The sequence below is a fragment of the Poeciliopsis prolifica genome, unplaced genomic scaffold (assembly GCF_027474105.1).
Source record: "Poeciliopsis prolifica strain line A6 unplaced genomic scaffold, Auburn_PproV2 SCAFFOLD026, whole genome shotgun sequence".
In the NCBI taxonomy this organism is placed as follows: Eukaryota; Metazoa; Chordata; class Actinopteri; order Cyprinodontiformes; family Poeciliidae; genus Poeciliopsis; species Poeciliopsis prolifica.
The window spans coordinates 5320868-5336707 of NW_026562401.1; the positions used below are offsets into that span (position 1 = coordinate 5320868).

The following is a 15840-nucleotide window of genomic DNA, read 5'->3' on the forward strand; positions in this document are numbered from 1 at the left end:
GAGAATTAAATGACTGAACATAAGTAAAAAAAAAAAAACAACAACACACAGCTGTGAGGAGGGAAGCAGCCAAAGTCCTAAGAGAAACTACCAATTACACCAGCTTAAAAGTAAACAAGAAAAATGTGAAGGAATAAGTTTGACTGGACTTTTGCACATGTATGCATGTATTTCAAATCCTATGAAAAACATTTATTGGACACCACCTCTTGTTTGAACTGATTTGTATTATGAAAACTCATCCAGCATTACACATTTTGCATTTTGTAACACTTTGTTACACTTTGGTTACGAAAGTGAACCAATATCTAACATTCTTTGACTGACAACAAAGACTGTCCTTGTGGTATAGATGTGAAAATCCCTCTGTGCCTCATTACCCATCTGTGAGCAGTGTGTATATTTTTACAATCAGTACAAATGTCAGATTTCATGAATGAAAGCAACTGTGTTCGGCTAAACTTGTATTAATGGAGAAAGGTGGGGTTTAGTTTTGGAGCAGTAAAGACTGGTTGTCACAACAGGGGCCAAATAACTCTACAGTGCAAGCACGAATATGAACACACACAGACGTGCTGCTAGAAACCCGAGCAGAGACAGGCTCTTGTAATGGCAGCTTGTGTTTGGGTTACATAATGCGCAGCCGTCAGGCCGGTGGCAATAATAGTACCGTAGCTTGTACGTATGAGTGAACTTTACTGGGGTGGACGGAAAGAAGAAGAGGGTGTTAAAGCCATGGGAGCTGCAGGAGGGGCCTGACCTGCAGCTGGTGCTAACAAGGAAAGTATGAAGTTGGGTTTGACAAAGCTTGGTTTTATGATGTCAGCTGTTGGCCATGTCAGTTTGAGCTGACGGGCAATAAAATGCAAACAAAATGCAATAAAGACGGGCAGGTTTTATGCTAAAAATTGTAAAGAGTAAAGGAGGAAACAGAGAAACAGATAAAAACTGATACCAAATGTATCATGTGAAACCAACCCTGAACTGATGTGCTGCAAAGAAAACAAAGTGTCAAATGTATAAAACTTTTCGTTTGAAGATACATCATGACATGAATACAGAAATAAGATAAAACTGGCTTTTACATATGGCTAAAAAATATCTATTTAATAATACAAAACACATTTTAAAAATTATTTAGTTTCTGGTTTTAAACTGTTTTTATTCAGTGCTGGTAAATTGAGCGAAGCTGATTTTGACAAATACAAAATGACCCATACTATTACATACATATATACAATTTATTTATGTTTTAATCACACATAAAAAAGTTAAATTATTATTATAATACTAAAGAGAAAACATAAACAGATACTTGTGATATTGATAATATTAGTATTTAATAAATGAAAACAAGACAATAATCAATAGTGATTACTCTAATATGCAATAAAGAGGTTTAAATATTATAATATAATCCCAGTAATTATTCAGGGATCAGAGAACTAGCTTGATGGCCTCTTCCAGCCATTCCAGCATACCCGTCGATTATAACAGGAATCCTAGACAGCATGGGGAATTTCAGTGACACGCAGTTACTGACAAGGTTGTAAAGAGATGTGGAAATAAAGGAGGAGGGGCAGGGAGCAGAAGGGCACAACGTGAGTGACAGCTGGAATGAAAGAAAATGAGAAACAGTCTTCAGGATATTGGATCCAGTAAAATCAGTGCAACGCAGTGAGTGTGTGAGGGGGGCGAGTAGGGACTGTGAAGGAGACGTTTGAAATACTTTGTAGCTGGTTGTCGCATGTTTGCCAGAACAACACGGGAGAGAAAGTGTTGACACAGGAGTGGGAAAAGAGAGAGAGGGAGAGTTTGGAGTGTGTATCTCCCCAGGGGAGATGCACACGGCCAATGTCTGGGTTTCCATAAACATCTAAGAGCGTATCTGCAAGGCAGCTGCGTGGATCAACAGAGCTAAGCCTAAAATACAAGCTTTAATTCCAGTTTAAATATCAGTTTAGCAGCAGACGTACTACATATTTTCAGCATCAAACACAGAGGTAAGAGAAGTCTCGTTTAGATAATGAAAATAGTCGAGACAAACTGAACAGAGAACCTGAACAGAGAACCAGAAATGACAGTAAGTATTAAAGATTGTTCTTGTCTGTTTGTGGCAAATTGTGTGAGCACTAATGCAAAAGATTAGACATTTTGCACATATGTGTGTTTTGCTATGCATATTCATTGTGCAGAGTGATTTTGCAGCTGTACACTAAGACAGCATGCAGGCGTTGCGCTGATTGCTAGCTATTGCAAAAAGTATTTTAATGTTTCAACTAGAGGCTTTAGATCTTTAATGCCTCCTTCAACTGTGTTAAAAGAATTAGCTTTGTCAGGAATGGTATTAAAATCCTTTAGCACTTGTTAGTGGTGACAAATATGAAGCATTTAAGAAGTGATGAAGTCCTCCTGATAAAACTGTATACTGATTCTGCACCAGCTCAGATGAAAAAGCAAAGTGATCTGCAAGCTAAAGTTTGATCTACTTTAAATCGACCATAAAGTTACAGAACAACTTTGTTTTTATTGCTGTAAGAGAAATAAAGAGCAAATGAGTAATGTAAAAAGCAGACAGCAGCAACCCATATTTATGGTTTGATGAAAATGATCTAAAATTGATAGATATTCAAGAACAGTTTAATCCTAAACCTGTTTAAAAATACAAATGAATATATGAATACAATCTGAAATTCTTGTTTAAAGTTAAGTCGCATGCATATATTTTATATTTTCCTTTCTAGCTATTAGGTAGTAGTAAAAGTATAGTTTTTATAACATCTTGAAGGTCTGAAAAACGTTCTGGAGAGGCATAATTCTTAGCACAATCGATCATATCAAGGCGACATTTGTCTTTCAAACTGGTTGAAGCTTTACATCTGATCTATTCATTTATTTTTGAAGTAACAAAAAGCTGATATACAGTTTTGTGTAAAAGTCTCACTTGAACTTCTATATTTTGACACATTACAATCTCAAACCTCAGTGTATTTTAATAGGTGTTTGAAGTGATTAAGCAAGCTGTTGGGAGCATGGCAGCTGGTTAAAGTTGAAGGAAAGACAGATGAGGCTCCTTAAAGGAAGGAAAGGACACATGTTCCCCTTTAAGAAGGACAATAACCCTGAACATACAACTAGAGCTACAATGAAAGCTGATTTATGTGTCAGAGTGAGTCAAAGTTTAGACCTAAATCCAAGTGAGAATCCAAAGAAAGACTTGGAGAAATAATTCACTGTCATTCCCCGTAAATTCAACACACAGGTGTTATTTACTATCCAAGTGACTTCTGGAAGTTTATTTAAGGTTATCTAGAAGCATCAGAGAAAATAGGGACATTTCTACTTGTACAAAAAAGGAGAAATTGAAAACCATGTGCTCGTTTCCTATTAATTCACAATCATTTTTGTTTATGTAAAATTCCAATTTTAAGACGCAGTGAAGTCTGTGGTTCTGATGTTGAAAAACTTCAATAATCAATACTTTTGTTGTGCACAGCAACTCATTTTAAAATTGCAAAGTAAACCTTCAGTGTCATTTTGCATCAGCTGACCTTCTTATGGAGCCACCTTCATTGCTCTAATTGAGCTAAAACAGGACTTACTGCTTGATACCTGGGCGATAATTATTTCCACAACTATGTAGGCAACGGTGTATTTGAGATTCGTCGCTTGGTTACACAACATGTGAAAGGTCACACATAAAAACATGCCAGCCATCTTTGATCACCTCATATTTTGTGTTAAGCTGGATTTCTAAGCTGTTGACACCCGGTTTATGTTGTGTGGAGGCTCTACTTCAAAGGAAATCACTGGGGATGAGACAAAGACTGATGATGGACATAGTGGCTGAATGACAGAGCCAAATGGTCTGATTGTCCCAAAGAGACATGACAGGAATTAGTCTTGCCTATTGTAAACATCAGGGAAGATCAAACGAGATTAGCAGAAAGTAAAATAACACAATATGTTCCATTAATCTTGCTGCCAGCTGCTAGTCAAGGATCATTGCCTGCAACCAGAGAAATGAATAATTTTGCAATCAATAAGACACATGAAACCTGTTTTCCAGGTCTTGTCGTGTTGCAGGTTCATGCCGTGCTCCAGAATGTGCAGCCATGGAGTCGCACTTCGTTTGTCTTACGTTATCTATCATCAAATGCTGATCAAACTGAAGATCTAATTTCTCTGGATGCTACGGAATCAAATCTCACAGCTCCGTCACAGAATCTGGATTTGTGTGTCTGTTTGCACGCAACCTTCCAGGCCGAGGCAGCCAAGGAACTCGACGAGCTATGTTTTCTGTCAGCACAGTCCCTGCCCAGTCTGAAGGTGTCAAAGCACTTTCAGGTGCTGAAGCTCCTGGGAGAGGGATCATATGGAAAGGTCATGCTGGCATTGCACAGGAAGAGAGGTCAGTGAATGACTGTAAGAGTGTGAAGTACAGGATGCAGGGGGGTTGTTTTCTCTCTAATTAAGACAGTATGTCTGTTTGGTAAGCCTTTGCAGGAGTTCATTTAATCTTTAGTGCTTCTGTAACTGTAATGAATGGCTCTGAAAAATTCCTCTGGATAGAGTTGCAGCAGCTGGAGCAAAGCCACGAAGCAAAGTTGCTCTGAGGGGAGGGGGATTATATTTGCTTACAGTGTCAGCATTGGGCAGCACTTGCGATGCATAAATGATGACAGGTTTCAAATAGTCTACTTCAATTCAAAACCTTCAACATTGCTTTAATTCCCACCAGGAACTCCGATGGCTCTGAAGTTCTTCCCGCGGAAGTCCACCTCACTCACCTCTTTCCTCAGGGAGTACAACCTCTCCCTCGCTTACTGCACCCATCCCTCTCTGACCAGGGCCCTGGGCATCTTCTTCTCCACACCGACCTACTATGTTTTTGCACAGCAAGCCTGTCTGTATGGGGATCTCTACAGCGTTGTTGTGTCAGAGGTCAGTTTGAAGCCCAGAAAACATAGATATGCAAAAACATATCATAAAAATTCACATTTTCCAAATCTGCATGGCAGACATGCAGAAGCTGTGATGGTTACAACAAACACCATCTGTGTTTCTGCTGATCCACTCGCTCTGAGCTCTTATAATGCCAGTAAAAACTTGAGACAAGCCTGATAAGATCCCCCCAGTGCATCTATTTCTGTGTTTGTGCCTCTGCTAGCATCACAGCAGAGAGCAGATAAGACAAAGGGCAGCTTGCTTTAGGAGAAGCAGGGATTTCCAAGAGCGTCACCGGCTGTTGTAGTGACGTAGATTTGATTCTCAGTAAGGCGCTGCTGAGGACCTCCAAGACGTGTCAGATCAATCGTCCACCCATGAGGAGAAAAGTGCATGTTTTGCCAAAATACTAAGAAGAAAAACCCCATATGAGTGGAAAACTATGGTTCTCATTTGGAAGAATAGCGAGAATCAAAGCAAAGCTAATGGGAGAGACTTTCCAGGTGCCTTTTTTGTTGTAATTTTATGGTTCTAGTCTCATGCAGATGAAATCTTTCAACCCTGTCCTATTTGCACTGGACAGTTATCTGTCCTGTTGAGTTTGGGGGGTGTAAATTATGTTACTCAGTTGCCAATGACAGAGCTGGGAAATGTATAATGTGTAAATTATTAATTAATTTTATAATTTTTTCAAGTGAGGTGAACTAATTAGATTTTAGAGAGTAGATGATCAGGATGCTCTGTGTGCTTTAGGTCGGGGTGGACGAGGACTGCGTCCAGAGGGTGATGTCCCAGCTGAGCGGCGCTGTCACATATCTTCACTCCCTGGGGTTCGTTCACCGCGACATCAAGCCCGAGAACATCTTCCTGTGTGACAGATCCTGTCGCTGGGTCAAACTGGGAGACTTTGGCCTGACCCGACCCGTCGGCACCAAAGTCCGAGCCGTTTGGTACGAGTCTCCGTTCTGCACCCCTGAGGTCGAACCTGAAAAGGCGCTTGAGAAAGAGATGGAGAGGAGGGTCGGGGAGGGGATGGAGGTGGAAGAGGTGGAGCGGGAGCTGGAGGACATTTGGATAACGGTGCAGCCCTGTATTGACAGCTGGGCCCTCGGCGTGCTCGTCTACTGCCTGCTGACCGGCTGCTTCCCCTGGGAGGAGAGCACGCACGACGACCCTGGCTACCGTAAATACAAGGCGTGGTTTGATCGCGAGGCTGAAAAAAATGAGGACAAAACAGGGTGTATTCAGGAGGCTGACAGTTTCCAAATCATGGTGCAGAAGCAGAAAAGCAACCCTCCTCCCTCACAGTTTGAGGGCCTCAGCCCTCTAGTGTTGACTCTTTTAAAGGAGCTTCTTCATCCCGACCCCAAACAGAGAGGGAGCCCGGAGGAGATCCTCAGCTACCTGGGTGGTCCGTGGCTCATGGAGACTGCGAGAGAGGAGCAGAGGAGGAAGGAGGAGGTAGAGAAGGAGGCCAGGAGTGTAAGAGAAAGAGGAGGCGTGGAGGAGGAGCTCCTCAGAGAAGGAAGAGGAGAGAGATGAGTTTTGAAGATAATGCTTCAATTGAAATGTATAAGGTGCTGCTTTTTACATATGTTTGTAAATATTCTCCATCCAGGTTTCACTTTCACTTCTATATGTATTGCTGGTTTGTTTTGTGTGTGTTCTTATGAATCAATTCAATAGGAAGGATTTGAATTTGGTCAGATGATCAGCTCTTTTGTGTTGCATACAAACAGCTCTGGTAAAAATGTTTTAATAAAATAATTCTCCAAGAATTTCTTTAACCTTTCATGGTCTCAATATTCAGTATGAGCCACCACATTTTACATACTCAGCTAAACTTTGCACAGTGGGGTCATTCAAAGAAGCAGCCAAGAGGCACAGAGTAGGTCTTGAGGAGCTGCAGAGATCCACCGCTCAGTTTGGGGAGTCTGGCAATAAAAAAAGCATTTGTAGAACACTCCACTGATCTTTTACTGATTAAAAAAAAAACTACAATAAATCCTCTTAATTCTTCACACAAACAGTGAACACGCCAGCTCATCTGGTTAGATGAAATCAGAATATTGAATTTTTATATCTACATTCAAAACATTTAGTTTTTTTCCCCCAGATTAGACTTCATATAACCCAACACAACACTGTGTTTCACTCTGACTCATGACGGTGGCTGCATCATGCTGTGGAAACAATTCTCTTCAGGGAAGCTGGCTGGGGTTGATGAGCTGATGCACGGAGTACAAGCACATCTTGGGAATAGAGAGTTGCAATGGGACAGTGTAGATCAAAGCATATTGATTTGTTAGAGTGGCCTAGTCAAAGTTAGAATATATGAGAATACTTTAAAGTGATGTTCACAGACAATTTCCATCCGATATGACTCAATTTGAGCCCTTTTGCAAACAACAACAATTTCAATCTGGAGATTCACAAACCTGATACCTAAAAGACTAAATACAATAAAAAGGTGGTTTTACAAACATTTGACTTCATTTCCAGAATGTGCACTACTTTTTGTTGGTCTGTTGGTTCATATCCCAATAAAAAACCTTGATCTATAGTTGCAACTTGACAAAATGTGAAAAAGTTTGATGTTATAAGTACGCTTGGAAGCATTCTGGGAGTGACTAGAAACTCTGCAGAAGGAAAACCTGCAAGCTTCCCACAGAAAAGCCTTGATTGAGATCCGAACCCAGGACCATTTTTCCACAATTCAGCATTTCTACAGCAGTGCTAACATTTACTTTTCAGGCCGCAAGTCAATAAATGACTCAAATATATATTTGCACGTACTGTATATGGATAAAACATAGTTTCTACAAACTGCACATTGGTGGAGTCTGGTGAAATCTTGGATTTGATGGAGCAACAGGTGCAGCTCAACAGCAAAGGCACATCTAAAATTGGAGTGAACAATACATCATGATATTATTACCATCTTGCTCTTCATCCAAATCTGTGTGCTGCTGATATGATTCATAGCTAGCTGTGAACAAAGAGCCAAGATGCTTAATTAATTTCAAAGCTTAAAGTCCCCCATAGAAAATAGTGATAAATACAGACAGGATGATTGAAATCCTAACATTTAGACTCAGAAATGTTATTTCTTGCACTCTTACAAACCCAAAATTAGCCATGATTTAATATTAGCTGCAATTCCACATGATTTTGGCACCAAATACAATAAACAATTACCTGCTTTAGGAGGAACTCAATTAAATTTAGCCTTACATTCCATTAAGCAACGTGAACAATATCACCATTTCAGTTTGGAGCGGTTCCCTGCTAGTAGGAACTGTTAATGTGCAGTGTGTGTGTGCCAATGAGGTCTGCTAACTCCTGCTAAGGGCCACTCCAGATGGATTTATAAATAGATCTCAGGCCCATCCATTCACATGGCGTGCACATCATCACTTCTCTGACTATCTGCACACTGCAGGCCTGCACATGCAGAAGCGAGGCCTTCTCGGCGTCCAGAAGCTCGCGGCAACACAATCTGGTAGAACACTCAAATCATTACCTTTGACCTCTGTTGTGCTTTAACTTCCAGATCTTATGCAGATTTTTTTCTTTCTCACACAGATTTTTGATGTTTCTCACATTTTGCCTCTGACCTTTGTCCTGCATATTGTCTTCCTCTTATACATTCAACCTCTGCAGCTCTGTCTGTAAAGTGCAGAGTGAATATTGAAAACAGGATGTTAGCTGATCTTTACACATTTTTTACCATGAATGTCAGTGTGTTGTACTTCAAATGACAGACACAAAGCAGTGCATACTTGAGAAGTGGAATTAAAATGAATTTAAAGGAGCTACTTCCGTGACAAATTGCTGCATCCTAAGCGGTGGCAGAAGAGATCCTTCCTCCCAGCAGCTGTAAGACCCTATAGCCATCACTCCTCCTAACAAACTCAATAGGTGCTTACATCCTTGCTGGTATTTTCACAGTTTTATTTTCATAAATTGTAAATGGTCTATTTCTTTAAATGCATAAATACACCTGCAGATTTTTGTAATTTTAAAAAAATTATTCTTCTCAGCTGCAAATTCCTCGTATCAGAGTATGATGTTTCTGATAACTGCTCAGAAATATTATTTGTGGAGTGAGTACACCATATTATTCAAAATTTTGTTTTTCACAGTTTTACATACTTTATGAATCTCCTGCTCGTCACTTTGATCCTGCTACTCTTCCCTTTCCCCACTGAGAGACAATAACAGATTCTACTCTATTCTATTGGAAATTATAATCTGACAGGTCTGTCATACACTTTACCACCCCTGACATAAATCTCCAAAACAACATTAAACTACAGGTGCAGGTCAACTGGAACATGATTCATGAAGACTTGCCTATTCTGATTTGCAACACAGCTTCAGTCAGTTTGGATATGAAGTGTCTGTTACCATCAATTCTCAAGTTTTTCTGTGGATTCTCAACTGGATTTAGTTGACTCTGTTTACTAATTTATTTCTGAAGGCAAATGGTTGCTATGGATTTTATTTAGTGTTATTATTTGAATACAGGAAGCATGCCATACTTTCAGTTTTTTTCTTAATAACGCCATTTTTATTCCAGTCCAAAACTGGAATAAAATACAGGCCACTTTGTATCTCATAAAATTTCACAAATTTTAGAAAAAAAAAATTCTGTTTACAACATAACAAAATGTGACCAAGTTAACAGTTGGGTGTATGTTTGTGGTGCTCTGCATCTCCGAAAATCGACGGTCACTGTAACAGATACTCTGTTTTCGGAGAAAACAGAGAAGCAACAAGGCTCGTGTGACACTCAGTTGTGGAGTAAAAGGAGAAGCAAGGCCTGACAAGTGGAAACACATGCTGTCAGCCGCAGAGGCTGCAGAGAGCCGATGCAAAGATGCTGATCGAGGTGCAAATCTGCTGGAATGCCAGCAGGACAGACAGTACCTGGGATTAGGAAAACAGGAGAAACAGGGACAGCCAGTCGCTCGGACTGCTGGAGCTCGAGCAAAAATCCCGTGTTGGGCAGAGGCGGCTTGATTTACTTTTGGATGTTCTTTCAGGTCCGCAAATATGAGGGACACACAATCTTAACAGGACACCAAAGACACTCGCATTTATTTTTGTAATGTCAACAGGACTATGATCTCATGGCACTGGTGGGAGGAACACTTACTCGTAAAAGTTAATACTTTTTAGGCTCTTGAGCTTTTAATGAATTTATGTAAATAATTCAACCATGCTTGGCTTATTTTAGATGGCAGTACTTTATTTATTTAAAAATTCAGAACAGTAGAGTGGATACAAATAAAAATAGCCAGAAAGTGGCCAAAAATGCAACATATTTTGGAAAAAAGAATCTCATATGAACCTCTTATAAAAATGACACCCAGAGAGCAGCAAAATAGTATTTCAGTAGGTGTAAGAAAAATATCAGGAACTTTCTTTGTTACCCAGCTGCTTGTAGAAATGCAACTGGAAAACGACTCAATTATCAATCAATTGCAGAGATTAACAGCTATGAATAATTTCTGATTTTGTTTACGAGAACTCCTGCACCTCATTAAATTAAACTGAATGTCAGGACTGCAGAAGAGAAGAGGAGGAAGTAAGGCGTGTGCCACGGTGAGAATGAAGCAGGTTGCGATGCATGACGCTCTGGCGTGGGTCCTGCCATGCCTTCCAACTAATAAACAAGTAGGGAAATTATCTGCTGTTTACAGTCTGGCATGCTTGTTTAATGCATCCTAGCTGTCCCACCTGACTCATTTACTCATCTCTTTCTTTGACCTGTCTCAGCTCTTTTTGTTTCTCACGTGGGAGCGCCTTGAGTGGACTGCCATGTCGATCCGATCCACCCCACCTGCCTCTACACAACCTTCCTTTTGCTTAGTCTGCCCCCATCTGTCAAGCTGTCATCGGCCTGACCGGGTCGACCTTGTTAGAGCCCCCCTCAAGCTGTCCCCAGATTCAATGTAGCCCCAATATGTCAAGGGGATGATGAGTGTGTTCCTCTTGAGCCAAGCAGCCAGAGCAGAAGCCAGTGACAGCAACGTCGTCCCAAACTTCAGGGGTATGTGTGGCAATATTTATATTGGTCGAGTCCACAGAAGCCGATCAGATCAGGTTTCCGACCCGCAGCAGCTGTACCCGGGTTTCTGAGACAAAAGGTCAGAATCGATGGCCTTACACTCGCTTTCATCATCGCATGAATTGACGCCCGGCTCTTGAGCTTTTAATGAATTAATGTAAATAATTCGTTAAAATTATTTACATAATTTAATATGTAAATAATAACTTTTATTTTTTTAAATAAAAGTTACACTGCAGCTTTAAGTAGTGAATACGTTAATATTTTCTTTGAGTATTTACAACTAGAACATTAGCCAGTTCTTTTGAGTCTCAAAGCCTCAAAAGAACTGCCTAAAGAACAGCTTATTTCACATGTGTGGTGGTTTAAACACTTTGTTAGAAAACAAAGTGTTCATTGTTGCGAGGCAACAAGGAAGTGTCTCACATTATATCACTTTTCAACCTTAAACTTCCATGAATCGTATGTGGATTTTATAAGACAAACAAAACAAAAAGCTTGCGATTGTTAGGTGAAAGACAAATAATTTATACATCAATATTCAACTCTTTATTCTGATTCCCAAAAATAAAATAAAAAACTATCCATCCAGCTGCCTTTTGAAATTCCCAGTCAGAAATGTTACCACAGGGATAATTGGCTTGTGGCGGTCAAGCGTTCATGGCGACATCACTGTTTGATCCTTCGATGTCGACTATCATTGTGAAGCAGAATTCACCAAGCGATGGATTGTTCACTCACTAATAGGGAACGTGAGCTGGGATTAGACCGTCGTGAGACACGTTCATTCCTGTTTTGGTGTTGATCATTTATGCATTGTGCATTTACTCTTTCCATGTCAGTTCGTTTTCTTGTGTTACTTTATTTTTTTGTTAGGTTTATTTTTTGGCCTTTTGGATTTATTTGCTGTTTGAACAGTTATTTTTTTACCTTTATCTTTACCTTTTCTAGACCCAGTTCAGCTCTTTGTATTTATTATTCACCTTCCCTCAGGTCAGTCTGCTGTTTCCTCCCCTTCACTCCTGTCGTCTAACTTCTGATTCCTTTCTGCACACACTCTCCAGCTGTTTTCATCTTCCTCTGATTGATGCTTATACTTGTTTTTTCAAGTTTACCTCTCCATCATTTATAAGTTTCTTGGTTCTCATTGTTCTCCACTGGTTCCTTGCTTCGTTTTCCTTGTTATGTCCATTGCTCTGCCCCTGCCAAACTTTTTTGTGTCCCTTTTTACCTACAGTCATTATAAGTTTTCTCTTGTTAAAGATGCAGTGTGTAACTTTTACAAACAAAATGTTTTTTTTTTTTACATGGTTAGTAAAACTGCCAATATCTCCTCATATGAGACAAAAAATAAATCAACCAATCAGAACCAGGTTGTGGTTCTGATTGGTGCTGTCAATCACATCCTCCCTTTGCTCTTTGCTACGCTTCGGCTTGTTCACGAGAAAGGAGCCTCCCATGAATGTTAAGGCCAGTTAGCATTGCCACCGATGATGACATGATGGCCAAGAAAACTAGCCTTACACTGGAAAAACTAAATAGACACCAATCCTGAATAAAAACTTGAATGAGACAGCAAACAACTAGAGACTGTACCAGAGGTTCACCTTCCAGTACGAGAACACCACAAAAAATTCAGTCTGATCGAAACAAATGGTTTGCATCAAAGTGTCAGTCGCAATGATTTAATTAAGACTTTAAAATAGACCTTCATCCAATCTTACTGAGCTTGAGCTATTTTGGAAAGAAGAATGCACAACAAAAAATCTGTTTCTGGATCTGAAAATCTGCAAGCAAATAAAAAATGCAAACCATACTCTTTCTTTCACTCACAGTTCTGAGCTATTCTCTGTTGGTCTATGACGTAGGACCCTCGTAAAACATATTCAAGCTTGTGGATGTTACGTGATAAAATGTGAAATATTTCAAATGGTATGAATGCCAAGTTCTGCAGATAAAACCAACATATCCCTACCACTGCTGCTGCTCTACGGATGCCTTTTGCATGTCATACCATGATTACTTGTACACTCAAGAAGAGGATATTCCAGGAGGCTCAAGCCGGTGACAGAGGAACTTATCGCAGCTCATGATGGATCAGAAACCATCTAGAAATGCAGTATAAGCACGGTGTCATTTCCACCAGTGTTTTAAAGAACAACATGCCAAACCTACCAACAGAAATAAGTGTGATAAAAATTATATAACTGAACTGTAATTGGAATAAGTGAACAAATGTGATCTTTGCTGTTTGAAATTCTTGGCTTGACTTGCATAAACATGAAAACACACCCTGCACAGATCAAGAGGAGGAGAACATGTTCCTTCGACAGTCGCATCTGTGCTTCAGTTATTGTCATATTTCATTGGACTGATTGAAACATGGTTATCACACTGTTACATAACTAACACAATTAAAGGTTTCTGTGCAAACTCAACTGTTTACTTTGATTGCTATTAAATGTTTCTTACGGGAACAGGAGCCTACCTCAGTCACACTTGTGTGCCTCACATTAAAAATTGCTACAAACATACATGGCTTTAAAGCTGTATTTTACTGCCATGTAACTTTTATGAAACACAAGATTTTTGCATTGTTGTTAAAACTGTCACTATGTCACTGTAGTATAAAATGAGACAGATAATCAGTGAAAACAAGTCTAACTTCTCCACTTCTTCCCAGTGCTGCTATTATTATAAGGGCTCCTGGTCAAACACAACCAATCAGAGCCAGGAGGAAGATCTTAGTGTTGTCAATCAATCTCGTAGCTCTGCTTCACATGTTAATCGTGGAGAAACAACTTACCATTAGAGAAAAAAATGTTTACTTGCCAACATCGATGTTTATGCTAACTAACTAGCACAAAATAGAAAGGCCATAGGTCTGTTCATGAAATGTAAATAGATTTCAAAATGATTTATTTGAGTTTTTTGTTTTTGTTTTTGGAAAAGTAGGAAAAATGTTTTTCCTGGCAGGCTCTGTTGTGGTGAACTAGCTGTAGTGCAGCAAAGAGAAAAGGTGAGCTTGTATACAAGGAGGATTGACAATGCTAACACCCTCCTCCTGATTGGTAGTTCCTGATTAAGGTGTGTATTCCTGAAATTAGCACTGGGAGCACTGGGAGAAGGCGGAGAAGCTTGATATTTTAGTGACAAAGTGAAAGTTTTAGTAAATAAAAAATACATATATTTAACAAAAGTTTTAAGAAAATAGCATATCCTGGTAATTTCACCTTTTGCTCATTCAAGCTGCCACAATATTCTTATTCTTGATTTTATTCTTGTCTTTGTGAAACACTTTGTGATTTTACTGTCTGTAACTAGATCAATACGTTTTACTTACTTACTTACATTTATTTGACATGTTGAAGACAGAGTCCTACTACAACATTGTGCTACTTTAATGTTGTGGCAGGCTAGCAGTGCTGTGTCTTACTGTCATGCTAAACTATGCAGGCACTTAATCTGCACTGGTGAAGATTTAATACAACTCCTCATTCCCGATGCTTGGAGATTCCCGATGCTTGGAGAGGCTCCAAATAACAGATGGTCGACCCATTTTTGTTTCATTTTTTTTATTAATTCAGCTAATATTTTAACCCCCTGACATTCCTCATGCATTGTGCATAAAGAATTTAATTCCCAGACGTTCAGGTGATGATTAGAAAAAACCATGAAGATGGTGAGATCGTATTCTATCATGTTCCGATGCATATGAATGCTGAAATTTTCACCCTCGGTCCTAATTCACACGTAAAATATACAGCAGGCATCCATCATAAGCAACACAAGTGATTCATTGATGTGACAGGACTTCATTTCTAAGCAAAGAGCAAGACTGAAGACGGTATCACCGAGGCTGTGAAATATTTCAGATAGCTAAATTCAACAACACAAAACAAAACAGGTTATCAGTTAGCGCAGACTGGGTCAGTCAGTAATATACTGGTATTCTGTTCAAATCTAATTTATGGAACATCCTCAATCATGAGATACAACTCACTTAAAAATAGCACAAATAATCAACAATTTCAGCTTCAGCAGAAACCAAATCTGACGTGAACTCAGTTTGAAAACTGAAATGATTATAATGTGAGCATAAAACCTTTTTCATTTACTGTTTTTTCTTTCAAAGATACAGTAAAAATGAAAGTTGCAAGACTGCTGAATATGAATGGACCACTAGTCCTTTAAGCAAGATATATTTTGTATGTGCATTGCGCCACCTACTGTTTGTGCAAAGTATCACAAACATAGGCAACATCTACCCACAAGTATTTGGTACTTGCAATCCCCACATAATATCACAAGATAGGAAACATACCTTGGTTTTTGTATTTATTTTTACACAAAAACATTGTGTAATCCTAGCAGCTAAAAAAAGAAAGAAAAAAAACTTCAGCTACTTGATGAAAATAAAGTCAATATATTGTGAATCCTGATGACTTAGTTCAACTGAAACATTTGAATGCTGTTACACTGAACTCAGAGAAAGAAGCCATTTCTCCAAAGTAGCAACATAAAAAGATGTGTGAGCAAGTTGGCCTATAAACCTGATTCAGTTGCACGAGTTCTGTCTGGAGGAATGAGCCAAATTTCTAGCAAATTACTGTGAGAAGCATAAAGTACAGCCAAAATATTTGACCCAATTTATCAATTTTTAGTCCCTTTATTTATCTAACAGAATAATAAACTTCCCTTATTCTCTGATTTAGTTTTCTGGTATTTAGCACAAAATAGAAAGGCCATAGGTCTATTCATGAAATGTAAATACATTTCAAAATGATTTATTTGAGTTTTTTGTTTTGTTTTTGAGA

General features: G+C 39.2%; 1 protein-coding gene across 1 annotated transcript; it reads left to right on the forward strand.

Annotated features, from left to right (window-relative positions):
* The first annotated feature begins 1615 nt into the window (after positions 1 to 1615).
* Positions 1616 to 6719, forward strand: sbk3 (SH3 domain binding kinase family, member 3). The gene is made up of 4 exons (XM_055048187.1): positions 1616 to 2083; positions 4264 to 4411; positions 4742 to 4944; positions 5701 to 6719. Exons 1-4 carry the CDS (start codon positions 2078 to 2080, stop codon positions 6487 to 6489), a joined length of 1146 nt encoding a protein of 381 aa, XP_054904162.1. The 5' UTR covers positions 1616 to 2077; the 3' UTR covers positions 6490 to 6719.
* The last annotated feature ends 9121 nt before the right edge of the window (positions 6720 to 15840 follow it).

Excerpts from the sequence above, each read along its gene's own strand:
- sbk3 (XM_055048187.1), top strand. Across the intron at positions 4,412-4,741 it reads GGCATTGCACAGGAAGAGAG|GAACTCCGATGGCTCTGAAG; the intron begins GTCAGTGAATGA and ends AATTCCCACCAG. Across the intron at positions 4,945-5,700 it reads ACAGCGTTGTTGTGTCAGAG|GTCGGGGTGGACGAGGACTG; the intron begins GTCAGTTTGAAG and ends TGTGTGCTTTAG.